The 27719-nt window shown below is 48.4% G+C and overlaps 1 protein-coding gene across 1 annotated transcript; it reads right to left on the bottom strand.

The window, feature by feature from the left end:
* Positions 1–1656: 1656 nt before the first annotated feature.
* Positions 1657–24452, bottom strand: LOC122379711 (uncharacterized outer membrane protein YpjA-like). The gene is made up of 5 exons (XM_043362114.1): positions 24070–24452; positions 20794–21078; positions 20105–20401; positions 2789–3169; positions 1657–2399 (listed from the first exon to the last, which is right to left on the bottom strand). Exons 1-5 carry the CDS (start codon positions 24116–24118, stop codon positions 2047–2049), a joined length of 1365 nt encoding a protein of 454 aa, XP_043218049.1. The 5' UTR covers positions 24119–24452; the 3' UTR covers positions 1657–2046.
* Between the last annotated feature and the right edge of the window lie 3267 nt (positions 24453–27719).

Genomic DNA, 27719 nt, shown 5'->3' with positions numbered 1-27719 from the left:
ATACCTTACATTTATAGGGGTATAGGTCGGGACGCAGGTTAGATCAGATCAGATGAACATTGAACCACTAGCATCCCCCTATTAATATGTGCATATAACCACGGAAAGTCCCACAATAAGTGGCATGCGCTCAACAGCTAGTTCCAAATAATATAGATATTCAATTTGAAACGGCTCTAATAAGCATCCCTTTTGGTTTTTGAGTAAACACCAATCAAGCTCGCCTAAGGTTAATGACCTTGATCTGACCTTCACATGACCTTGACATCCAGCATAATCGGTTCAGGACAACCATCATTTCAGATGTTTACACGTTTTAAATCCAAAAAGTTTGTAAATTCGCAAGAAGTCACCGCCGCATGTTTACGAGTTAGCATACAATTTACGTTAAATCGCAGTTCTAGCCTGACATAGTCTTGAGAAAGAGGTTACAGATAATCAGTTATTTGGATCAGGGTCATGGATTTCTTTTTTTTACGGTGGATGTAAAATTGATTTTACAAGTATTAGGACATATGCCCTAGGGGGATATTCCCTAAAAGTGCGAAGACTAACACGCAATGTCAGGCTAACTAAGGGATATGTCATAAGCAATAGTGCCAAAAAGGTGGTTCATAAAAATCTGAAGATAACGTATTTTCCTATACCATGACGCTGGCTCAATATTTGATGCATAATTAACGCGATAAATCGAAGAGAATGCAAGTAAATGTGAGTAAATGCCTAAAAGCTGTCCTTTCCGATTCCACGCCTTAGAAAAGAAAAATGTGCTATTCAGACTGCTACAGGCTTGTCATCCAGAAACTCATAGGCATCACGACTCTTGCACTGCAACATATGTTTGTAGAATCTAGGCCTTGACCACGTGATGCTCAGACAAATAAACTATCGCGTATTCAGCTCCTAAGCATTTGATGTTGAATGACCACGATGACATGACGTCAAGACACTAGCCAGTGATCACGTGACCTGTGAGACTGAGCTGTGTGACCTACAGGCTAAGGTCACCTGACACGTGACAGCCAGCCTGCCGGTCACATCAGATGACACCGCAATGACACCCGCTTGATGACAGCGTCACGAGGTCGCGACGTAGGCGTCACGTTGTGGGCGTCACGCTGTGGGCGTCACGGCGTGGGCGTCGTGACGGTGTCACGTCACTCAGCCTAGAGGTCAAGGATCGTGCTGTCATGGGCCAACCATATGTCACGTGTCGCAGAACTGACAGTCGAAAACGAATGATGAAATGTTCATGAATATCTTACTAATGCTGTTTGGGGTTTTCGGCGCGTTTGCCTAAAGGATTATATATATAAACATTAAACAGGCACTGGTTATTGAAAATGTTTCATCCAGTCGTCCCAATGCTGTTTTTGTGCTTGCCAACTTCTTCTCCACTTTTTATTCAAAACATGCATTGATCAATATCATTGTTTTCGTCAGATAAATGCAGTTCTTTTTTTGCAGTAGGTATGCTTGCCTACGTCGTATGCTATCAAGTCTGAGAGTTTTCGCACATTGTAATTTCCACCATTTTGAATTGCAATTTGTTTATGTTTATGCATGAAAGCGTCATTCGTAAATAACTGAACATATTTACAAACGATATATCGGATTTGTGTATGTAGTTCATTCAACCAATCCTGTTCTATATGATGATCTACACTGTTGTTTATTTCCGTCGGTTGGGTGATTGTGCAATGCAATATAAAACACGTTGACAACCATGAAAAACGGCAGCGCAACATTAGCATACAAATAGCGCATGAGAAAGAACGGAAGGCACTGGCAGGTTCCATTCATTCTGTATATTCAGCACAGCTATCGTACACACTATTCGGTCCTCCGGTGTCCATAACCAGCCTGATCTGGGCCCGGGACCGGAGATTCGCCCGATCCCGGGCGTCCATCCCTCTGTCCCCCGGCCGGCACCATCGTCTATCCAACTATCGGCCGACGACCGGCGGCGACCGCACTGAGTCCAGAGATTCGGGCCGACCGCGACCCGATACCGGTGAACGGCCACCCGGCTCACGAGCGAACCAATCACCACTTGCCCCGCTTCACCTTGGGCGGCTTCGTGGTGGGTGCGGGCAGCGGCACGTGGATGGTCTCCAGGTCCAGTTCGGGCGTCGTCAGCTTGATCTCGGTGCCGACCTCGTTGCTGGTGATGAAGCGGCCCGGTCCGGAGCTGGAGGCCTTGTGGCCGCTGGACGAGGTGCCGCTGGCCTTGGCCTTGCTGCCCAGGTCGAGGCCGGGCAGATTCAGGTTGAGCGTGTCGACTGCGGTGAAGCCGCCGTTGGTGGCCACGCTCTGGATGGATCCGGCGGCGCCGTCAGTCTCACCCAGGCCGGACGAGATGGACGTGACGTCGATACTCTCGCCGGTGCGGGTCACCGCTGCCGAGAACAGGCAAAGGAACGGTCAATGGTCGGAGAACAGAGGCGTTAACTTTGTGAGGCTGTAATAAGGTAGCTGACAGCGGTTGAATGTTAATCCTCTACTTTATGAGGTGTCTTTTGCTCATCAAGGTGGCATGGAACGTTAGCCCGTTTCATGAACTCTTCTTTCGATCAAGAGGACAGCAACGCACTAGGATGAAGAACAGGTGAAGTGAAAAGTCCCATGTCTGGTCACATGGTGGACTGGCTTTCAATCTCATGGAAACCCGCCACCAAATCTCACTACTTAAACGTCACAAGCCAGTGCGAAAGCAGATTCTTGCTAAAAACGTTTGGCGGTACTGCCCTTTAATTCCTCTCTGTTCCGCACCTGTCCTGCCCATTACCTGTCTTTCCGTGCGCCTTCTGGTTGAACAGGCCGGTGCCCGAGGAGACGCCGGTGAGGCCGACGCCGGAGTTGACGACGGCCGCCTGTTTTGCGCTGCCGTTGGGCGTCTCCACCGACGTCTGCGACTGGGCAGCGCCCTGGGTGGCGCCAGTCGAGCTCACGGCGCCCAGGCCAGTCGTCTTGCCGGCCTGCTTCGCCTTCGACTCGGAGGAGAGCTCCTTCTTGGGCTGCGGGGCAACTGGCTTCGTCGGCTTCGGGTGAGGCTCAGGCTCAGGCTCTGGATGAGGCTCCGGCTGGGGCTCCGGCTCCGGCTGGGGGTTCTTCGGGTTCCAGTATACAGGCGTCGGCTCCGGCTCCGGCTCGGAAGAAGGTGCTTGCGCTGCGAAAGAAAGGGAAGCCATGCCATGTGATCAAAGCTATGCCGAAATTCCGGAATACATATAAACGAGACTTTAGGCATATTGAATGAACGCATGTGAACATTAAAGGGACTATCCCACCTTTAACATGGGGTTTGAGTTGAGATAGCCAAGTTTGCGGCGAGGTTCAGAAACCACTATATATCTAGGTTGCAACCCCCGCGGCCTCTTGGTGTTGAAGAAATTCGTTCCCTTCATTTGAAAATGGGCCTTGTACAAGGCCCTATCTTCAACATGGAGCGACCGTTAGTGTGACGTCACCTCGTTTAGTCATTCTGATTTAAATGGGTTTGTTCGTTGAAAAATCGCTTAAAACTTGGTCTTAACTTTGTTGTGGTGCCTACAGAGTATCAGCTTTATGACAGTAACCGCAGGTTGTTTGAAAAGACAAACACTATTCGTTAGAATTGTGTTTTTCTATTGAAAAACAACCGGAGCGGTCGTTCTCCGGGCTATGTTTTGCAAGTCTGGCAGCGAATCAGTACAACTTGACCGGGGCCTAAACGAATCGCTCAATCTTCGTAAAAATTTCAGGGTATGGGCTCCCGCAGGCGATCTACCTGATGGCACCGGTCGCTACTCGCTTAAAACCTCGTGGCACGTGGCACGTGCGATTCCATTTTCCCGATGTTAAGTCAACGGGGTTTTGGACACTTTTTGCGCGATCGCGAATAGCGGAAAAAATCGCGGAACAAGGTATGGTTTGCTGCACACCATTTTATGACCGACACGTTCAGGTACACGCCCGTGTGCGCCGTATACCCGTCAGAATTCGTTAACTTGAGATGCACGAGTTTGAAGTTGAACTTTTTTCGCTCCCCATGTTAAGTCAATGGGCGTTTTTGCAGAGACATTTTCATTCGCTCATTGTACAAAATTGTATGATACGATTTTGTTTAAACTTTCAGGACCTGTTGAGAAACGACCATAGAACATGTTGTTATGCTTCGTTAAGCTGTCAGAATTCGTTTGCTCTTTTTATGCTCGTTTAAAATTGAAAATTTTTAACCTGGAAAGTCAATGGGAGCGTCTTTGGTGCTTAATAACTTTGTACGTTGAAGATATATTTAAGTGAAAAGTTGATAGGATATACAACTTTTGATGCTCTTTCCAATGATATATAGAGCGTTATTGCACGTTGTGCCGTTTTTGAGAAATTTAGTAAAAAAACACGACATTACCGAGATTTGAGCTCACACCCATATGGCCTTTGCTCAGACAGTATACGAACAGGTGACGGGGATACCTCCCATAAAAGGATGCGACACGATTTTTCTGCTAAATAGCGGCGGGCCGCCGTGGGAACGTTTTTGTACGACTTATGTCTCGGCAACCACTGGGCTGATTCACTTGCGGTTTTTTGTGTGGGGTAGCTTTTTCCCTTCTTTCACATAGTGTACTCTCGATGCATATGGGTGACCCCTAACGCACGTTCCACGTGCAAAGCCAAGAGGTGCCTGTTTTGTAATAAGCGCAATAGCCCGGTAATTACTGGGCCGATTGCGCTAAACCTTGGCATGGAGGTAGACACTTTTCACGCGATGCATTTCCATGTGTCTTGGTAGGGGTGCAAATGCACGTGCGCACGTGCAGGGTGACGATTCCAGATCTCGAGAACGGCTGGACCGATTGTAGTCAAACTTGGCACACCATTAGAGGTTGGTTAGTAGGGTGCCGTGCACAAGTCAGATGGGATCCGTTACGCACGTGCGCACGTGCAGACTGACGCTTCCAGATGTCACGAACGGCTGGACCGATTGTGTTCAAATTTGGCATAACGCTTGATACCGATCAGTAGGTTACAATCATTTAGTACGTATTTCCATGTGCTACGATTCGGGTGCAACTGCACGTGCGCACGTGCAGGGTGACGCTTCCAGATCTCGAGAACGGCCGGGCCGATTGTGCTCAGATTTGGCACACCGCTAGAGATCGCGTAGTAGGGTGCCTTGCACAGGTCAGCTGGGCCCCAGGTTGCACGTGCGCACGTGCAGGGTGACGCTTCCAGATCTCGAGAACGGCCGGGCCGATTGAGTTCAAATTTAGTACACCGCTAGAGACCGGTTAGTAGGGTGCCGTGCGCAAGTCAGTTACTACCCATCCTGCACGTGCGCACGTGCAGGGTGACGCTTCCAGATCTCAAGAACGGCTTGACCGATTGCACTCAAATTCGGCACACATCTAGAGACCGATCAGTAGGGTGCCGTGCACAAGTCAGTTAGTAGGTATGTATTTCCATGTGTCACGGTTGAGATGCAACTGCACGTGCGCACGTGTAGGGGTCGTTTCAAGATCTTGAAAACAGCGGGGCCGATTGAGCTCAAATTTGGTACACCGCTAGAGACCGGCGAATAGGGTCCCATGCACAAGTCAATTGGACACAGCTTGCACGTGCGCACGTGCAGGGTGACGCTTCCAGATCTCAAAATGGCCGGGCTGATTGCACTCAAATTTGGCACACCGCTATAGAACGGCGAATAGGGTGCCGTGCACGTCAGTTTGTAGCTCCCACACTCCGGTCTGCACTTGCAATGCTCGTTCTCTCGTTTGGTGGCGGGCGTTTTTGCTGCGTTTTCAGAGGTGCTTGCTCAAACAACCTGCGGTCCCGCGATGCGGAGCCCAGCATCGCAGATGCTGGTAATGTGGCCTGGGGAAGGAGGTAATTTTGGGCTGTGACGTCACATATTTGAAAGTTTGTGTTTGGAATAACCGCAGGTTGTTTGAAAAGACAAACACTATTCGTTAGAATTGTGTTTTTCTATTGAAAAACAACCGGAGCGGTCGTTCTCCGGGCTATGTTTTGCAAGTCTGGCCGCGAATTGGGGCAACTTGAGCGGGGCCTAGACGAAATGTACAATCTTCGTAAAAAGTTCAGGGTATGGGCTCCCGCAGGCGATCTACCTTATGGCACCGTTCGCTACTCGCTTAAAACCTCGTGGCACGTGGCACGTGCGATTCCATTTTCCCCATGTTAAGTCAACGGGGTTTTGGACACTTTTTGCGCGATCGCGAATAGCGGAAAAAATCGCGGAACAAGGTATGGTTTGCTGCACACCATTTTATGACCGACACGTTCAGGTACACGCCCGTGTGCGCCGTATACCCGTCAGAATTCGTTAACTTGAGATGCACGAGTTTGAAGTTGAACTTTTTTCGCTCCCCATGTTAAGTCAATGGGCGTTTTTGCAGAGACATTTTCATTCGCTCATTGTACAAAATTATATGATACGATTTTGTTTAAACTTTCAGGACCTGTTGAGAAACGACCATAGAACATGTTGTTATGCTTCGTTAAGCTGTCAGAATTCGTTTGCTCTTTTTATGCTCGTTTAAAATTGAAAAATTTTAACCTGGAAAGTCAATGGGAGCGTCTTTGGTGCTTAATAACTTTGTACCTTGAAGACATATTCAAGTGAAAAGTTGATAGGATATACAACTTTTGATGCTCTTTCCAATGATATATAGAGCGTTATTGCACGTTGTGCCGTTTTTGAGAAATTTAGTATAAAAACACGACATTACCGAGATTTGAGCTCACACCTATATATGGTCTTGGCTCAGACAGTATACGAACAGGTGACGGGGATACCTCTAATTGAAGGATGCGATTTAAAAATTAGCAGCCGGCCGCCGTGGGGACGTTTTTGCAGGAGTTATATCTCAGCAACCACTGGACTGATTCACTTGCGGTTTTTTGTGTGGGGTAGGGTATACCCTTCTTACAAGCAGTTTACTATGCACGATGCATGCGGGTGACCCCCACTGCACGTGACACGTGTAAAACGGAGAGGTGTCACTTTTGTTGTTATGACAATAACACGGTAAGTGCTAGGCTGATTGCGCTGAAACTTAACAAGGTTGTAGGCACACACCGAACCATGCGTTTCCATGTGCTACGGTTGGGGTGCAACTGCACGTGCGCACGTGCAGGGTGACGCTTCCAGATCTCGAGAACGGCCGGGCCGATTGAGCTCAAATTTGGTACACCGCTAGAGACTGATTAGTAGGGTGCCGTGCGCGAGTCAGATAGGACCCATCCTGCACGTGCGCACGTGCAGGGTGACGCTTCCAGATCTCAAGATCGGCTGGACCGACTGTGCTCAAATTCGGCACACCTTTAGAGACCGGTTAGTAGGGTGCTGTGCACAAGTCAGTTAGTATGTATATTCATGTGTCACGGTTGGGGTGCAACTGCACGTGCGCACGTGTAGGGGTCGCTTCCAGATCTTGAAAACGGCTGGGCCGATTGAGCTTAAATTCGGTACACCGCTAGAGACCGGCAACTAGGGTGCCGTGCACAACACAATTGGGACCCAACTTGCACGTGCGCACGTGAAGGGTGCCGCTTCAAGATCTCGAAAACGGCTGGGCCGATTGCACTCAAATTTTGCACACCGCTAGAGTGGTTAGTAGAGTGTCATGTTCGTCAGCTAGTAGCACACCCACTCCGGTCTGCACGTGCCAGGCTCATCCTCTCGTTTGGCGGCGGGTTACCGCAGGTCGTTTCTTCATTAGACAAACACTATTCGTTAGAATTGTGTTTTTCTATTGAAAAAAAAACAACCAGAGCAGTCCTTCACCGGGCTATGTTTTGCATGGTTGGCCGCGAATCGAAATGTGTTTGTGATTGCTGTAGAAGACTTGACCAGGAAACACTCGTTGAGTTTGCTACCAAAACACTTTAACCTCCGCCTAAGTGGGGTGGGGGCGTTTTTAGCCACACCTATCAGTTTTCTTGCGTTTGTTAACCCGCGCCCTGCTGGGGGGTGTTTGAACACCCCCCCTTGTGGTTTTTCGCGAATATCTCAAAAACGGCGGCGCGGAGCGCCGCCGTTTTTGGTACACCTTATCATACATCAATTCTACACATGTTGTGAAAATTTCAGACCAAGGTCATTCAAGGTCAGGTCACTAGGTCACTTCAAGTGACCTCACCTCATAAAAAGTTTCAATGTCTGTCATAGCTACACCTAGTGACCGATCGCTTTGAAACTTTCAGCGATTGCTAAGAGCAATAGCATGTACAAAATGTATATCTCAGAATTTTGATATCGATGACCTAAGGTCAGGTCAATTTTGCGACCTCCCCATTATAAGTCAATGGGAGAAAATTGAAATGCGCCTCTTTTGGACGAAAGACATTATAAACACTCCCAAACACTGAATTACAAGTGGCTTAGACACACTGAACATGAAAATGGTGTCCGTGACCCCTATTTATGCCCTGAGGTCATCTTAGGTCACGAATGGTATCTGACAGTTTTTCGCAAATAACTTTTGATAGAGGCATGCTAAAGCGATGAAAACGCCTTAGATGTGTTCAGCTCGACGATACGGATCGACTGATATGCAACATGACCCTTTCCGGTCAGGTCATGACCTTGACCTGAGGTCAAATTTTCAAGTTGACCTTTCAAGGTCAAATTATAGTTCATTCGATGCGTCTTGACGAGAGGAACACGATGCCGGTAAAAGTAAGCTCGTACAAGGCTTGGGTCAAAACTTATTGCAGAAAAACTGTTTCCGAAAAAATCGGCTATTTTTGCAGTTTTTGCCCCCTGCAGGCAAAACCGTTGACGTTAGGTCAAATCTGAGAGAATTACTCAGAAAGGGCGTTAATAGGGCTATCGAATGCGCTTTTCCGCGGCGCTGTAGCTCTATTGGTTCCCGAGTTATGCGTTGGCTTCTTGGAAATTGTCGACATTCGACCTGAAAATCGGCGAAATTTTGCCTTCAATGACCTCTGGTGACCTGACCTTTGACCTGACCAAAAAATTGACCGAAGTGATTTCCTCATTATTTTTGACGCTCTTTCGAACGCCGCCTTCCGCGTATCGCTACGTGGCCCAGGAGCCGAGTTAGAAGGGGGGGTGTTCAAACACCCCCCCCCCCCAGCAGGGCGTGGAAATCCAGGACCCCCAGCAGGGCGCGGGTTAACCCGCGCGGGGCTGGGGTCTCCAGCCGAACGCGCGGGGCTGGGGGGGGGTAAATTTTACCCCCCTGTTATCTCCCGAACTAACGGTCCGATTTGGAAAATTCAAACGCCAATCGAAAGCTCTCATCACGAACTACTAAAAACATGTACTTAATTTTAAGTTTGAGGTCAAGGTCAAGGTCAGGTCAAGGGTACAAATTGCAAGTTTCTACAGTATCGGCCTTGCACCGTAGTTGCCGAAGAATGGAGTCATGGACTGAGACTGATCGCCCAAAACGTGTTCTTAGGCTACCAAGACAATATTCGTTGCATACAATATCATTCAGAGGTCAAGGTCAAGGTCAGGTCAGGTCAGGTCAGGTCACCAAAAAACAAAATATAGAAAAGGGCATGTGCGACACATGTTTTATGGGTCATTTTACTCATAGAATTCAATAGGCACACTCAATAAGTGATATGGACCACCTCTGGATGAATTTCAGGTCGAGGTCAGGTCAAGGTCAGGTCAAGTGAGGTCAAATTTTGAAGTTGGTTGTTAAGGCCTAAAAAGGTGTCTATCTGATGCAGTTTTTCACGGCGAATCGAATGGTGCTATTTTTGTTTCCGTACGAGGTCTAGAACTTCCAAAAAAGTCATTTTTCAAAAATTTTGTGTGTCGTGACGTCATAAAATTTTGAATAACTCCCACATTTTTGAACCGATTCTTCTAAAATTTGGCATGTAGGTGCACATATACCACTTCTCTGACATATATTCCGGTTTTTTCGATAGACTCAAAATTTTGGATTTTATAATGATTTTCCCAAAAAAGTCAGTTTTTTGAAAAAATTTAGGCCAAAATCCAAAATTTTCAAAAAACCGAGATAGCCATTTGATAGACAAAGTAAAATTACGTATAACCTTTTTTGTTACGTCTTGATTCCTTTAAAAATGAAGATGTTAGCGGCGTTTGAACTTTTGCCGTTTTTGAGGCGAAAATGACGAACATGACGTCACTAAAACGTCAATTTCTCAAAAATTTTCCGACGGATTTCGCTCAAATTTTCAGGGAACGTGTCAAATTGATGTAAGAAAAGGTACTGAAAGTTTGGCGGCGCTGCGCGCCGCCGTTTTTGAGATATCGCAAAAATTCGCGAGGGGGGGTAAAATTTACCCCCCCCCAGCCCCGCGCGGGTTAAGTAAATGACTACGCGCATTGTTATAAAGCTTTGTATGATAGATCAATTTCAGCGGCATGGTTGGACCTCTATGTAGACTGTAGGCACACACCGCCCACCGGCGACAACGGCTGCGCCAATTGCGCTTAAATCTTCATTCATGCGGCTACATACGGAAGAGGTGGCACTGCGGCGCAGCATGCTTTCAGGCGTTTGACACTTCTGCGTCATCTAGCGAGTAAAACGGAATGTTTGGCTAAAATGCCAGACGCATTTACCACAATCGGTAATCGTCCTCAAAAGCTTCAGTTTCGTGCGAGTCATCAGTTCTAAAAAGATAGTGGTTTTCCCGGACCCCCCATTACTCCGCCATTCATTTAGGCGGTTATATACAATAGAGTCGGCATTGCGGCACAGTATACATTCAGGCGTTTGACGCTTCTGCCATCTAGCGAGTAAAAAGGAATGTAAGGTGTTTTCGGCTGATATACAGATCCGTTGAAGCATCAATATTAAACTTGATATTCCGCACAAGTCAATGACTCTGATTCGAATGGTGACGTCGACGGCGACCGTGACGTCACCATTGCGTCAATATTGATTAACCCGCGCGGGGCTGGGGGGATAAATTTTACCCCCCCTCGCGAATTTTTGCGATATCTCAAAAACGGCGGCGCGCAGCGCCGCCAAACTTTCAGTACCTGTTCTTACATCAATTTGACACGTTCCCTGAAAATTTGAGCGAAATCTGTCGGAAAATTTTTGAGAAATTGACGTTTTAGTGACGTCATGTTCGCCATTTTCGCCTCAAAAACGGCAAAAGTTCAAACGCCGCTAACATCTTCATTTTTAAAGGAATCAAGACGTAACAAAAAAGGTTATACGTAATTTTACTTTGTCTATCAAATGGCTATCTCGGTTTTTTGAAAATTTTGGATTTTGGCCTAAATTTTTTCAAAAAACTGAATTTTTTGGGAAAATCATTATAAAATCCAAAATTTTAAGTCTATCGAAAAAACCGGAATATATGTCAGAGAAGTGGTCTATGTGCACCTACATACCAAATTTTAGAAGAATCGGTTCAAAAATGTGGGAGTTATTCAAGATTTTATGACGTCACGACAAACAACATTTTTGAAAAATTACTTTTTTGGAAGTTCTAGACCTCGTACGGAAACTAAAATAGCACCATTCGATTCGCCGTGAAAAACTGCATCAGATAGACACCTTTTTAGGCCTTAACAACCAACTTCAAAATTTGACCTCACTTGACCTGACCTTGACCTGACCTCGACCTGAAATTCATCCAGAGGTGGTCCATATCACTTATTGAGTGTGCCTATTGAATTCTATGAGTAAAATGACCCATAAAACATGTGTCGCACATGCCCTTTTCTATATTTTGTTTTTTGGTGACCTGACCTGACCTGACCTGACCTTGACCTTGACCTCTGAATGATATTGTATGCAACGAATATTGTCTTGGTAGCCTAAGAACACGTTTTGGGCGATCAGTCTCAGTCCATGACTCCATTCTTCGGCAACTACGGTGCAAGGCCGATACTGTAGAAACTTGCAATTTGTACCCTTGACCTGACCTTGACCTTGACCTCAAACTTTAAATTAAGTACATGTTTTTAGTAGTTCGTGATGAGAGCTTTCGATTGGCGTTTGAATTTTCCAAATCGGACCATTAGTTTGGGAGATAACAGGGGGTAAAATTTACCCCCCCCCCCCCAGCCCCGCGCGTTCGGCTGGAGACCCCAGCCCCGCGCGGGTTTTAACCCTCGCCGGCAGAGGGGAAGCACCCGTCTCTTCCCATAGGGTTTTTCGTGATAGCTCGGGACACGCCGGCGACAAAGTGCTGAAACTTAGCATACCTGACCCATGATTCAAGCCGGATCTTTTGACACCGACCACATTTTCTGATTAGGTAAGGTCACTGACCTATGACGTCATAAGTGAACCTCTGCACTGTCCTCAGAGGTCGCAACTTCGCACCGCCCACAGTACCAGAGGAACTTTCACAGAAAGATGAAACTTACAGTACGTAGTAGCCTGAGCCTCCCAGGATGTCCAACTTGTATAACTCGTATTTTCTAAAAGTCACATGAGGTCAGGTCGGTCATGTGACCTCACTATTATAAGTCAATGGGGAAATATGGAAAATGGTATTTTGGCGCTGGCAATGATCTAAAACTATCTCAAGCGCATGGAATCGTGATTTCATGCATTCCTTGCATGGTCCAATGTTCTATTTTTAATTGTTGACATTGCGTAACGTCATTTATGACGTCACTATAGTCATAGGAGTTTTCTGTCAATAACTCCTGCTAAAATTGAGCTAGAGAGTCAAAAAAGCTACAAATGGACTCTGAAGGACCTGCCGAATCAAATGATATGCGATATGACCTCCTTCGACCAACCTCATGACCTGAGGGGCTCTGACCTGCCATTGACCCAAGGTCAATACCTTAGGTTGACCTAACCCAAACAAAAAGTATATCATTCGACGCGCCTTAGCAAGGTAAGCACGATGATAGCGGTTAGTAGAGTGTCGTGCACGTCGGTTCGTAGCACACCCACTCCGGTCTGCACGTGCAAGGCTCGTCCTCTCGTTAGGCGGCGGGCGTTTTTGCTGCGTTTACAAAGGTGCTTGCTCAAACAACCTGCGGTCCCGCGATGCGGAGCCCAGCATCGCAGATGCTGGTAACCGCAGGTTGTTTGAAAAGACAAACACTATTCGTTAGAATTGTGTTTTTCTATTGAAAAACAACCGGAGCGGTCCGTCTCCGGGCTATGTTTTGCAAGTCTGGCCGCGAATCGAGACAAGTTGAGCCTCTCCTAAACGAATCCCTCAATCTTCGTAAAAATTTCAGGGTATGGGCTCCCGCAGGCGATCTACCTGATGGCACCGGTCGCTACTCGCTTAAAACCTCGTGGCACGTGGCACGTGCGATTCCATTTTCCCCATGTTAAGTCAACGGGGTTTTGGACACTTTTTGCGCGATCGCCAATGGCGGGAAAACGAGCCAAGGAAGAGGTGGTTTTCTTCCCAGCATTTTATGGCAATCACGTTTGGGTACACGCTAGTGTGCGCCGTATACCCCTCAGAACTTCGTAACGTGTCTTTGCACGAGGTCAAAGTTGAACTTTTTTCGCTCCCCATGTTAAGTCAATGGGCGTTTTTGCAAAGACTTTTTCATTCGCTCATTGTACAAAATTATATGATACGATTTTGTTTAAACTTCCAGGACTTGTTGTGAAAAGACCATAGAACATGTTGTTATGCTTCTTTAAGCTGTGCAAATTCGTTTGTTCTTTTTAGGCTCGTTTAAAAATGAAAAATTTTAACATGGAAAGTCAATGGGAGCGTCTTTGCTGCTTAATAACTTTTTACAGTTGAGATATATTTAAGTGAAAAGTTGATAGGTTATACAACTTTTGATGCTCTTTCCAATGATATATAGAAAGTTATTGCACGTTGTGCCGTTTTTGAGGAATTTGGTAAAAAAGCACGACTTTACCGAGATTTGAGCTCAGACCTATATATGGTCTTGGCTCAGACAGTATACGAACAGGTGACAGGGATACCTCCCATTGAAGGATGCGATTTACTACTAAACATTAGCAGCCGGCCGCCGTGGGGACGTTTTTGTACGACTTATATCTCCGCAGCCACTGGACCAATACACTTGCGGTTTTTTGTGTGGGGTAGCGTATACCCTTCTTAGAAGTATTTTACTATGGACGATGCATGCGAGTGACCCCTACTGCACGTGACACGTGTAATACGGACAGGTGTCAGTTTTGTAATAAGTGCAATAACTCGGTAATTACTGGGCCAATTGCGCTGAAACTTGGCATGCAGGTAGTCACCTACCAGGCGATCCATTTTCATGTGCCACGGTAGGGGTGCCGCTGCACGTGCGCACGTGCAGGGTGACGCTTCCAGATCTCGTGACCGGCCGGGCCGATTGAGTTCAAATTTGGCACACCGTCAGAGACCGCGTAGTAGGGTGCCTTGCACAGATCAGTTGGGTCCCAGGTTGCACGTGCGCACGTGCAGGGTGACGCTTCCAGATCTCAGGAACGGCCGGGCCGATTGCATTCAAATTTGGCACACCTTCAGAGACCGATCAGTAGGGTGCCGTGCGCAAGTCAGTTAGTATGTATTTTCATGGGTCACGGTTGGGATGCAGCTGCACGTGCGCACGTGCAGGGTGACACTTTCAGATCTCGAGAACGGCCGGGCCGATTGAGCTCAAATTTGGTACACCGCTAGAGACCGGCGAATAGGGTGCCGTGCAAAAGTCAGATGGGACCATTTTGCACGTGCGCACGTGCAGGGTGTCGCTTCCAGATCTCGAAAACGGCCGGGTCGATTGCACTCAAATTTGGCACACCGCTAGAGACCGGTTAGCAGAGTGCAGTGCACGTCATTTCGTAGCACACCCATTCCGGTCTGCACGTGCAAGGCTCATCCTCTCGTTTGGCGGCGGGCGCTTTTGCGACGTTACAGAGGTGCTTGCTCAAACAACCTGCGGTCCCGCGATGCGGAGCCCAGCATCGCAGATGCTGGTAACCGCAGGTTGTTTGAAAAGACAAACACTATTCGTTAGAATTGTGTTTTTCTATTGAAAAACAACCGGAGCGGTCCGTCTCCGGGCTATGTTTTGCAAGTCTGGCCGCGAATCGAGACATCTTGACCGGTAACCGCAGGTTGTTTGAAAAGACAAACACTATTCGTTAGAATTGTGTTTTTCTATTGAAAAACAACCGGAGCGGTCCGTCTCCGGGCTATGTTTTGCAAGTCTGGCCGCGAATCGAGACATCTTGACCGGGGCCTAGACGAATCGGTCAATCTTCGTAAAAATTTCAGGGTATGGGCTCCCGCAGGCGATCTACCTGATGGCACCGGTCGCTACTCGCTTAAAACCTCGTGGCACGTGGCACGTGCCATTCCATTTTCCCCATGTTAAGTCAACGGGGTTTTGGACACTTTTTGCGCGATCGCCAATGGCCGGAAAACGAGCCAAGGAAGAGGTGGTTTTCTTCCCAGCATTTTATGGCAAACACGTTTGGGTACACGCTAGTGTGCGCCGTATACCCCTCAGAACTTCGTAACGTGTCTTTGCACGAGGTCAAAGTTGAACTTTTTTCGCTCCCCATGTTAAGTCAATGGGCGTTTTTGCAGAGACTTTTTCATTCGCTCATTGTACAAAATTATATGATACGATTTTGTTTAAACTTTCAGGACTTGTTGAGAAAAGACCATAGAACATGTTGTTATGCTTCTTTAAGCTGTGCAAATTCGTTTGTTCTTTTTAGGCTCGTTTAAAAATGAAAAATTTTAACATGGAAAGTGAATGGGAGCGTCTTTGCTGCTTAATAACTTTTTACAGTTGAGATATATTTAAGTGAAAAGTTGATAGGTTATACAACTTTTGATGCTCTTTCCAATGATATATACAACTTTATTGCACGTGGTGCCGTTTTTGAGAAATATAGTAAAAAAGCACGACATTACCGAGATTTGAGCTCAGACCTATATCGTTACGGTGTCAGGCGGACACGAGGACAGGTGGCGCCGCCGCCGCCCGCATAGCGGCGGGAATGTGAACGAACCTGTTTACCGGATCTATGGTATGGTACCATCGGGGACCGGCCGCCGTCGGCACCATTTCGGGACTTTGCATCGCAATAAAAGGCTTATTTACAATTGAAAATGGACTAGCGAGAGTCGTTATGGAATCAGAATTTGATGCTCTACAAAACTAGGCTATTTTCATTGTGATGGCATCACAGACTACACCGCTAAACCCAATAAAGCAGATTTATGTCGCGTCATCGATGATTACATATAATGTTTCTTTGATATATATGTAGTCGGGTCTTTCAGCTGCGTCCCTCCCCTCCCTCGCCGCGCCGGCGGGTCGGCCATCCGCGGCTTGCCGCCCGCCGGCTGCTGGCCGGTCAGCTGGCCGGTCAGCTGGTCGCCCGCGGCTGTCGGTGCAGTGCGGGATGCCTACTTGCGGGGGGCCGTCGTGGCGGCGGCCCGGGTGGACTGGGCGAGCAGTGAGTTGGGGAGCGCTGCGCTGTCGGTGCTCTAGTTTGTATTGCGTTCGCATGATACGGCTTGAGCCAATACAGAGTAAACTGATTGAGCTGAGCAAGTCTTTATATACATTGAAAAGTAAAGCACTTTTTACTGCATCTACGGTGAGATGCTAGATAAAATTTATGGTCTACCTAATGATACCGATTACTTAACAATTAAGTGAATCATTTCGTCGCTAAACTCTCGTAAATTCGTATGTCCGCCTCACTATGGAATTTGGACCGTAACGTATGGCCTTTGCTCAGACAGTATACGAACAGGTGACGGGAATACCTCCCATAGAAGGATGCGACACGATTTTACTGCTAAATAGCGGCCGGCCGCCGTGGGGACGTTTTTGTACGACTTATATCTCGGCAACCACTGGGCTGATACACGTGCGGTTTTTGTGTGGGGTAGCTTTTTCCCTTCTTTCACATAGTGTGCTACTCTCGATGCATATGGGTGACCCCTAACGCACGTTCCACGTGCAAAGCCAAGAGGTGCCTGTTTTGTAATAAGCGCAATAGCTCGCGGTAATTACTGGGCCGATTGCGCTAAAACTTGGCATGGAGGTAGACACTTTCCAGGCGATGCATTTCCATGTGTCTTGGTAGGGGTGCAACTGCACGTGCGCACGTGCAGGGCGACGCTTCCAGATCTCGAGAACGGCTGGACCGATTGTGTTCAAATTTGGCATAACGCTTGATACCGATCAGTAGGTTGCAGTCATTTAGTATGTATTTCCATGTGCCACGATTGGGGTGCAACTGCACGTGCGCACGTGCAGGGTGACGCTTCCAGATCTCGAGAACGGCCGGGCCGATTGAGTTCAAATTTGGTACACCGCTAGAGACCGATTAGTAGGGTGCCGTGCGCAAGTCAGTTTGGACCCATCTTGCACGTGCGCACGTGCAGGGTGACGCTTCCAGATCTCAAGAACGACTGGACCGATTGCACTCAAATTCGGCAAACATCTAGAGATCGATCAGTAGGGTGCCGTGCACAAGTCAGTTAGTATGTAATTCCATGTGTCACGGTTGAGATGCAACTGCACGTGCGCACGTGGAGGGGTCGTTTCAAGATCTTGAAAACGGCTGGGCCGATTGAGCTCGAATTTGGTACACCGCTAGAGACCGGCGAATAGGGTCCCATGCACAATGCAATTGGACACAGCTTGCACGTGCGCACGTGCAGGGTGACGCTTCCAGATCTCGAGAACGGCCGGGCCGATTGAGTTCAAATTTGGTACACCGCTAGAGACCGATTAGTAGGGTGCCGTGCGCAAGTCAGTTTGGACCCATCTTGCACGTGCGCACGTGCAGGGTGACGCTTCCAGATCTCAAGAACGGCTGGACCGATTGCACTCAAATTCGGCAAACATCTAGAGATCGATCAGTAGGGTGCCGTGCACAAGTCAGTTAGTATGTAATTCCATGTGTCACGGTTGAGATGCAACTGCACGTGCGCACGTGGAGGGGTCGTTTCAAGATCTTGAAAACGGCTGGGCCGATTGAGCTCGAATTTGGTACACCGCTAGAGACCGGCGAATAGGGTCCCATGCACAATGCAATTGGACACAGCTTGCACGTGCGCACGTGCAGGGTGACGCTTCCAGATCTCGAAAATGGCCGAGCCGATTACACTCAAATTTGGCACACCGCTATAGATCAGCGAGTAGGGTGCCGTGCACGTCAGTTTGTAGCACACCGACTCCGGTCTGCACGTGCAAGGCTCATCCTCTCGTTTGGCGGCGGGCGTTTTTGCTGCGTTTACAAAGGTGCTTGCTCAAACAACCTGCGGTCCCGCGATGCGGAGCCCAGCATCGCAGATGCTGGTATGGGAAGCCTAAGATGTTTAATGAAAAATAACCGAAGGTTTGTTGTCAATAGTTAAAACACTATTCTTTAGAATTGTGTTTTTCTATTGAAAAACAAATCTGAGTTCCCTGACAATTTGGCAAAAGCTGCCTGAGATCAGTACAACTTGATGCTCTTGAAAACGGCTGGTCCAAATATTCTGATTTTTTCAGGATTTCTAGTGGGCCAGGTGATCTACGTTCTGGTATGGGTCTCCCCTCCGCGGACCATCTGGTGCACGTGCCACGTGACTTTAAAAATTCCCGTGTTAAGCCAATGGGGAAAATGAAAAAATGCGTTCCACGGCAGATTGCTCGAAAACGATCCAAACGACCCCCCATTTTCTTACATGCAGATCAACCACCATTCGGTGCACTACCCATGGGTATGTCGCAAAGTGGCCGGAAAAGTCCAGAACCACGTGCCACGTGCCGTTGAAAATGACCCTGCACACCGGAAATTGGGACTTTTGGTCATTTCGGCGCACCCATGATGCATACTATGGCGTGGGTGACCAAACAATGGGTGTCATCCGGTCGGCAACTGTTTAAGGTGTCGTCCAGTGGGCCAAAGTGGTAGTTTCAAACTTTTGGGATCCACCACTCTGGGGATTCTTTTTGACAATATACTTACGTTTCTTGGCGCAATGTTCATTCCACCCAGCCGGTCGTCAATGCGTTAGATGACCCAAATGACGATTGACCTGAAGGAAGTTGGGGGCGAGGAACACGCACGTGCCATCCGTTTTTTACTCGGGCGCTTTCATCTAGGAGATTTTTGCAGATACGTCAATGCGTTAGATGACCCAAATGACGATTGACCTGAAGGAAGTTGGGGGCGAGGAACACGCACGTGCCATCCGTTTTTTAATCGGGCGCTTTCATCTAGGAGATTTTTGCAGATATCTTTTTGATTTGTGAAAATGACCAGCCTAGCGGTATGCCAGCCGCTGATAAATTATTATCTTGCTGCGGCCGGGCGCTTATTTGCGGTGTTTGCGTTTGGCGGCTGGCGGGCGACTTTTAGTCGTTTTCGGTTAGCAGTTAGCGTCGGTGCGGTGCGGGCGGTTTTATTTTTTTTCGGCGTTTCGGCGTTTTTTTCTGTGTGGTTTGCGGCGGTCGGGTGATTTTTTGCCGTTTGCGTTGGCTTTTCGGGCGTGCGTTTTACACGTTTTGCGGTGTTTACGTTTTGCGGCGGGCGGGCGTTTTGTGTTTTTTGCGGTGTTTGTCTTTGGCGGCGGGCGGGCGGGCGGGCGGGCGATGCGGGCGGTTTTCTTCTTTTTTTTTGCGTCGTTTGCGGTGTTAAATTTGTTTGCGGTTGGCGGGCGGTTTTATTGCTTTGCGGCGTTTTTGCGTTTTTTATTTGCGGTTTGCGGCGGGCGGGCGTTTGTTTATTTTTTGCGACGTTTGCGTTGGCGTTTCGGGCGTGCGTTTTGCGCGTTTTGCGGTGTTTGCGTTTTCCGGCGGGCGGGCGTTTTTCACAATTCAAAGTCCAAACCTTCGGGCCACAGCGCTCCTCGAAAAGCGCTGCCCTCGAGTAAATGCCAGAACCGTGTTCCTGGTCATCCAATCTATAAAGTCGGGCACAACTTAACTGGTTTTAACAACATTTTAGAAGGTGGGATAGTCCCTTTAAAGGTGGGACAAGAACGCGTGCATTTTTATTCAGTAATTGACAACGTCTGGTCTGCTACAAGGCCAGCATGCAGGACAGTGAACTGTTACAATTAAAATAGCAACAGCACGAGTAAATGACAACGAAGCGGGGCTACCTAGTGAGACAGCGAATCCCCAAATGGTAAAGTCTTTAGCAACAAAAAGCGCTGCGCGGACACCTGTTCTCACCTGGTAGTGCGATCAGCCCCGGGTTGTTGATGGCTGTCGATCCCAGGTTCAGCACGTTGAACGTGCCGAACCTCCTGCTGGAGGCCTCGTGTCCGCTGGCGGACTTGACCGCCGTCCGGTCCACCTTCTCCACCTTGTAGAGGTTCTTGCCGTCCGACTCGACGTACTTGACGGCCTCGACGCGCTGGGCGCCACCCTCGGCACCGGCCTTCTGATTGGCGACGGCCTCTCCACTGGTGATGCCCTTGCCCTGGGTGCCGGTCTTCACCTGGGTACCCTCGGTGGTGGCCTCCACCACTGTGGAGCGCACGCTGACGTAAGTCAGAGGTTCGGAGGGAGGGAAGTAGACTCTTTCACAGACACGAGGTGGAAGTCTTCAGTACAGCCACTGAAGTCATTGGTAATGCTGAGCTGCTGCAGCGGCTGACAGCTCTGAACGCACTGTGACATTACTAAATGGCAAACGTGACCAGACGCTTTCAGCTATATCAGTTCGACTTGTGAAATGCTAAAAATTGCTTGGGCTGTCGCCGAAACAGAACGATATCTTTGAAATTTGCACGAATTTTACCAAGTAAGGATACAGCAGATTTAAATAAATTATACTTTACAACAATAATTAGACACCCCGAAGTCCGAACACACCCTGCCAAATGACCACGGCCATCGCCCCGGCCCACCCTGCGTACCAGTTTTGGAGCGTCCCTTCTGTAGCGACGCGCTGTTTCCGGCCGTGGCACTGCTGCCCGAGATGCCTCCCTGTCCGACTGCGGTGAGGGTGGACACGGAGCCGGGTCCGCGTACTGTCGTGGTGACGCTGGCGGCGCCCGAGGTGCCTCCAGAAGTGGTCACCTGCGCGCCACCGCCCGTCACCACGGCAGAGGCCAGCTTCGAGTCGATGTCGATCACAGGCCCGGACGGCGACGGGGATGGCGTCGAGGGCGACGTGGTGCTCACGGTGGCTTTTAGCGGCACTGCAGACACGGAAACTGCCGGTTAGCGTTGGGCCACAAGACGCTGGCAGTGCATATATCAGCTTCTTGGCTTCCGCTTTACACGGGACAAGCACTAATCGATCCCCAAAGTGTACAAAATACTTTGGAAAGTACCACATTTAGCAAGTACTAAGTCCAAGCAAGTACTTTGGCAAGTACGAGGTACATGCATTGGCAAGAACCGAGTACTTCAGCAAACTCCAAGGCTAGCAAGTTCTCAGTACAGTTTGGCAAGTACCAAGCACTCTGGCAGGCATCAAGTATATCCGCAGTACATTGGCAGGTACAGCAAGTTTTTTCGCGAATAGTAGTTTATATTCTAGTTAGCCGTACCGATCGACATGAGAAAAACACCAATCGATCCTAAATCTTATGCTTTATCTTTTCATGGCCTAACATGGCGCGAAGCGAGCATGATGTCTAGTTAGAAAAAAGCTACTTATATTTATGTATACTTATTATTGTATGTGTAAGGCCAGGGACAGGGTCCAAGAAAATCAGATCCAAACAAACCGTTTTCACGACGAAATAGCGGGTACCTAATAGATGCCTGTTTGGCCCTTTGATACCTCAGGAATTTTAGTAGTTTCCTTTGATGCCTCAGGAATTTTAGTAGTTCTTTGTAGTAGGTGGCCCGTTACCTTTCGAATAAGTGGCCCGTTACTTTGCTGTTTTTCTACTAAATATTACATTAACCCGCGCCCCACTGGGGTCTGCGTATAACACGCCCTACTGGGGGGGGGGGGGGGCTATTCATAGCCCCCCCTCCTAACTCCGAAACTACTGGGCCGATCGTCAAAATTCAAACGGCGTCTGATAGCCCCGGAAAAACTGTCGAGCGAAACCTAATTTCATTGACCTCGGGGTCACCGATGACGTCACAGGTCAGGTCAAAGTAAAAATTATTAGCATTTTGGCTTGTTCACGTTTTGGGCTCTGGCCGCCGTCTTACAAGTCAGATCAGGCTCATTTTTGGATCACACACTCGTGAACAGATGCTCTAGATACCCTGAGGGTACAAAACTTGCACTTTGATTTTCAGGTCAAGGTCAGGTCATCACAGGTCACGAAAATATTATATCATGCGTCGGTCACGTGACACATGTTTTATGGTCCATTTAGGCCAGAGATTTCGAATGTGATGTCGTCTGTGTCATTCGAGGTCATTTTGAGTCGAATTTAGCTTAGGTCAGGTCACTTTCAGGTCAAAAAAGGTCAAATTTTGAAGTTAAAATTTTTCAGCAAAAAAGGTGTCTATTGGATGCAGTTTGAGCTCAGAACACGATGGTGCTACTTATATTGGCGTACGATGTCAAATTCGTGCTGAAAAATTGATTTGAAAAATGAATAATTGTGAATTTTTTGCAATAATGCGTAAAACTTCGTCATTTTTGAAGATATTTAGCTAAAACTTGCTAGAGTTAGTCATAATAATGCGTTCTATCACATATATTCCGATTTTTTCGAAAAGTCAAAAACTTTTTGAAAAAATGTAAAAATATAAATTTTGGATTTTATTATATTAAATTTTCGAAATGTTCAAAATTTCGAAAATCCGAGATAGCAGTTTGATAGCGCAGTCTATTCTGAGTCCTCTCATGCAAATAAATTGGATCTAGCTTAAAAACTGAGCTCTTGGGAGCGATTGCCGTGGTTCAATGTTTTGCGTCGAAATCGGCCGAACATGACGTCACTCTGACGTCATTTCCGGCCGACCTATGGTAGCTACGGACTTAAAATTTCGACACAAGGTGTCAAATTGATGCAGCCGATGGTACGGAAAGTTTGGCGTCGATACGTCAAGCGGTTTGGAAGTTATTGCAGAAAAACGGGAGGGGGGCTATAAATAGCCCCCCCCAGTGGGGCGCGGGTTAATTTATGTTATCTAAGGGTTTACCACTCACGTAAACCTAAAGCGTAAGCACATTTATGAAATTAGCATACCTATCTATATAATGCTAGTACAATGATAAGGAAATATACTGAGCTGCCAGTGCGAGTGACCCAGCTATCCCAATTCCGCGCTGGCTTGGCTTTGGAGCCGCAGCAGACGGCGGAAGTCAATGTCACTGCTAAGGCGGCGGCGGATTTGATGCGCCCGGGCACCACATGGCTGACCGAGCTCTCCCAATTCCGCGCTGGCTTGACTTTGGAGCCGCAGCAGGCGGCGGAAGTCAGTGCCACTGCTAAGGCGGCGGCGGATTTGTTGCGTCCGGTCACCACCAGGGCGCGCGCAGCGTCGGGCCGGTGAAACAGAAGCCGGGTATCGTTGCCAGGCTGATTTGATCCCTCATAGTCGAAAGGTGGGCTACTAGAACCGAAAATTGACTTGTTTGATTGCCAAAATCACCTGGATTACAACTTTTAAAAATATTTTGAAGGTAAAAGACTTAAGTTGTAAGGATCCTAAGGCCTTAAAGGGTTGGTACTTTCCAGGTATCAAATAGGTTCCATCGCGATAGTTCCGTCGTGAAAACGGCCACAAAGTCCCAGATAATTAATTCAAAAGAAAGTAATCCTGTTCATGATAGGCAGATTGATGGCTGCATATCTTGGAACCACCTTAAATATGAGCCATTTTTAATTGAGAACGCAAGTGTCTCTACCGGTCACATCAATTCTTTTTTGTACAAGATTATGGAAAAAAGTTTCAGTTCGCACGCATTACAAGAACAAATGTTGTGTGCAATTTGTTGATGAATTTCTTATTTGATCCTTTTTTTGCTTCTAATGCCGCTAAAGACATGCAATTAAAATCCAGGTAAATGTAAATGCTGCTTGCATATAAGTGGAAATATACACGAAAGCATTGAGTAATCTTATCAATGCAACCGCTCGGTCGCCTCTGCCAACGCGCGTCAGCCTTGATGCTCCAGACAACCGAGATTACTCTGTTCCTCTGCATGTTCCCTAACCTTTTTATTGTGACCCAGCTAGTCCGACCTCTCCCGCTCCTCTCCACTTGCTCACCTGCCGAGGCCGCCGCGGCGCAGAGGAGGAGCAGGCTCGCTGACACCATCCTGTTTGGCTCACTCGGGGCGGCGGATGGAGGCTAGCAGCAGAGTGACGCCGTCGGACTGCCGCCCCGGGCCATATATAGGCGCCCGGCGCGCGGTGACACCCACACACCAGCGGCACCTGTCCTCACCTGTCCGTCAGAAGCAACAGTTCCGGGTCCAACGCACCCGCGCGCGCCACGACGGATGAAGAACTAGGGCTGAGTCGTTGCCGATGATGTGGGATCGTCGCTGGACGGCTGACCGACTGCCGACCGCGATGGGTGAGACTGACAGGTCGGCGGGCAGGGATACACGGACCTGGGCTAAATGTCCGCGGAATGCTGCCGGTGCACTGTGCAGGTTGTTGTTCTGAGAATATGGTTAGATATTTGTTTTAGATTTTCAGTTCTGGATTTGAAACAGAGATGGCAGATTGGTCCGTACCTCAATAATGTCATCTTGCTACGACCACATGGGTCGATAATTCAACGTGGCGACTTTCGTCATCCTCTTAGATGTGCAAGTATTCTCTCAAACGCAGGTGTTCATGGTAAAGCCTGCCACGCAGTCGGACATTCTATGAAGATGGTTGGTGTTCACAGCATAAGTATTACACCACATACATATAGCGGAAGAAAAGATCAAGTTCCACAAACTGTGTGCACTATGCAGCTTCCAGTTTTACGGCTCATATCGTGAGGAGCGAGTACTTCGTAACTGCACCCACCACCTCGTTAAATGTGAATGTGCTCCAATGTTGGTTTGACTTAACCCGCGCCCGGCTGGGGGTCCTGGATTTCCACGCCCTGCTGGGGGGGGGGGGGGGGTTTGAACACTCCCCCTTCTAACTCGGCTCCTGAGCCACGTAGCGATACGCAGAAGGCGGCGTTCGAAAGAGCGTCAAAAATAATGACGAAATTACTTCAGTCAATTTTTTGGTCAGGTCAAAGGTCAGGTCACCAGAGGTCATTGAAGGCAAAATTTCGCCGATTTCCAGGTCGAATATCGAAAATTTCCAAGAAGCCAACGCATAACTCGGGAACCAATAGAGCTACAGCGCCGCAGAAAAGCGCATTCGATAGCCCTATTAACGCCATTTCTGAGTAACTCTCTCAGATTTGACCTATCGTCAACGGTTTTGCCTGCAGGGGGCAAAAACTGCAAAAATAGCCGATTTTTTCGGAAACAGTTTTTCTGCAACAACTTTTGACCCAAGCCTTGTACGAGCTTATTTTTACCAGCATCGTGTTCCTCTCGTCAAGACGCATCGAATGAACTATAACTTGACCTTGAAAGGTCAACTTGAAAATTTGACCTCAGGTCAAGGTCATGACCTGACCGGAAAGGGTCATGTTGCATATCAGTCGATCCGTATCGTCTAGCTGAACACATCTAAGGCTTTTTCATCGCTCTAGCATGCCTCTATCAAAAGTTATTTGCGAAAAACTGTTAGATACCATTCGTGACCTAAGATGACCTCAGGCATAAACAAGGGTCACGGACACCATTTTCGTGTTCAGTGTGTCTAAACCACTTGTAATTCGGTGTTTGGGAGTGTTTATAATGTCTTTCGTCCAAAAGAGGCGCATTTCAATTTTCTCCCATTGACTTATAATGGGGAGGTCGCAAAATTGACCTGACCTTAGGTCATCGATATCAAAATTCTGAGATATACATTTTGTACATGCTATTGCTCTAAGCAATCGCTGAAACTTTCAAAGCGATCGGTCACTCGGTGTAGCTATGACAGACATTGAAACTTTTTATGAGGTGAGGTCACTTCAAGTGAGCTGGTGACCTGACCTTGAATGACCTTGGTCTGAAATTTTCACAACATGTCACGCTGGTCCAGATTCACGTAAGACCCGATCTAAAATAATATTTGCTGTTTTCGAATTTACTTATTCCAGGGTTATTTTTCTTTTGTTATGTTCCTGGGGAACCGAGATATGCTTTTAGTTTGGTTCCCGAGCCCTCTGATCGGGAGCAGTGCGCGTTTAAAAGTGAGGATTTTTCCCCTCTTTGTGCCGCTTCTCAGCAAGTGACGAGTTGTGCTCGTGTGCTCACCAGTGAACGTTCGTGTCTCCAAGTTTTTGTGGTACCTCCAGTCACCCAAGGATGGCAACTTCCCAACCAAGTGGTCGTTTCCCCTTTTGAGCCAATACTGGGAGAATTCCCTTTGGTTGGAATCACATGTGGTCGTGCGGTCGCTTGTTGTTTGTTCATCGGATGAAATCGTACAGAAGGACAGCAAAGTACAAAATCAAACCCATATCATGTGATACCTACGACATCACTCTTCACTTGGTAGGAAAAGGTTTTGCTACTTTTTGCTACTTTAGCAGTAAATTAGATTTTCCCGTTTCAGATCCACTCAATGAGATGGCGTCCCCCACCCGTAGGGAGCTTCTGGAGGCGATGCTGGGAGCCGGTCCCCTGATGTCGGACGAGGCATTGCAAGCTGGTGTCGAGTTCTTGTGTCTTTCGGTTCCTCCTGGACGTGTGCCTGACCATTCTGTCATCCGGGACGTCGTTCTTGATCACCGGAAGAGGATGCATCGACGCTGGGATGCTCCTGGAGTTCGACGGATCTTCGCGAAGATGCTCGACAAACATGCAGTCTGGCTTCTCGAATCTGTTCCAGTGGCGATCCTGGCACCTGCAGCTCCTGGGCAAGATGACCCGATGGATGGCCGCGGACGACCGTCGCAGATGCCGGCTGCCTTCACCCTCGTCTCCTCCCCCACCAGGCGCCGCAACGTGTCCCAGCTCCTCGACCAAGGATTCACCGGCGAGCAGCTGGCGTACGCGGCTCAGATGACTCTGAGGAAGGAGGGGAGGAAAACCGAAGCCGACATCATCAAGAAAGTGATTGCGGCAGACGGCCCGGACCCTACTGTGGTGCAGGCATCGTACCGCGGACCCCCTCCATCGCTTCCGAAAACGCTGTCGGCCGACGAAGCTCTCGTGTTGCTCTTCAACACCAACAGGACACGAGCTGCGTACCAAGAGGTCCGTGAGACATCAAAGGACCACGTCGCCGACATCTTCCCGCAGTTCAACTTCGTATTGGATGCCAAGAAGCGATGCCATCCGGCTGGAGTTGTTGTCGACGACCGGGGCGCTTCTGTCCCCGTGCAGCAGTTGCTTGACCACACGGCGTCAAGGCTGTGCACGCTCCAGGCGTCGGTCATCCAATCGTCGGCAGCTCAAGGCTCCTTGATCCTGACCTCCAAATACGGGTTTGACGGCGCTACCGGTCAACAAGTCTACCGCCATCGACAATCAACGGACGTCGATGACTACCATGTTCCTGGCGAGTATGGTCCCTCTGCGGCTCCGGACCGAGGATGGCCGAGTGATCTGGGCGAACCCGAAGCCAAACTCCACTTTCTTCTGCCGTCCGATCAGCTTCATCTTCGAGAAGGAGTCCAAGGAGTTGACCACCGCCACCTACTTCCAACTCCAGCAGGAGGTGGAGTCACTCACGCCGTCAGTCGTCCAACTCACTAACGACGTCACCATCTCCGTCCGCCATGAGATGACGTTGACCATGATTGACGGCAAGGTCCACAACGCCATCCAGGGCATCCGGTCGCAACAGGTCTGAAACATCTGCGG

Source organism: Amphibalanus amphitrite, unplaced genomic scaffold (genome assembly GCF_019059575.1).
Source record: "Amphibalanus amphitrite isolate SeventyFive unplaced genomic scaffold, NRLGWU_Aamphi_draft 000083F_arrow, whole genome shotgun sequence".
NCBI lineage: Eukaryota > Metazoa > Arthropoda > Thecostraca > Balanomorpha > Balanidae > Amphibalanus > Amphibalanus amphitrite.
The sequence above is the reverse complement of the archived record's forward strand: the minus strand, read 5'-3'. Positions and strand labels throughout refer to the sequence as shown.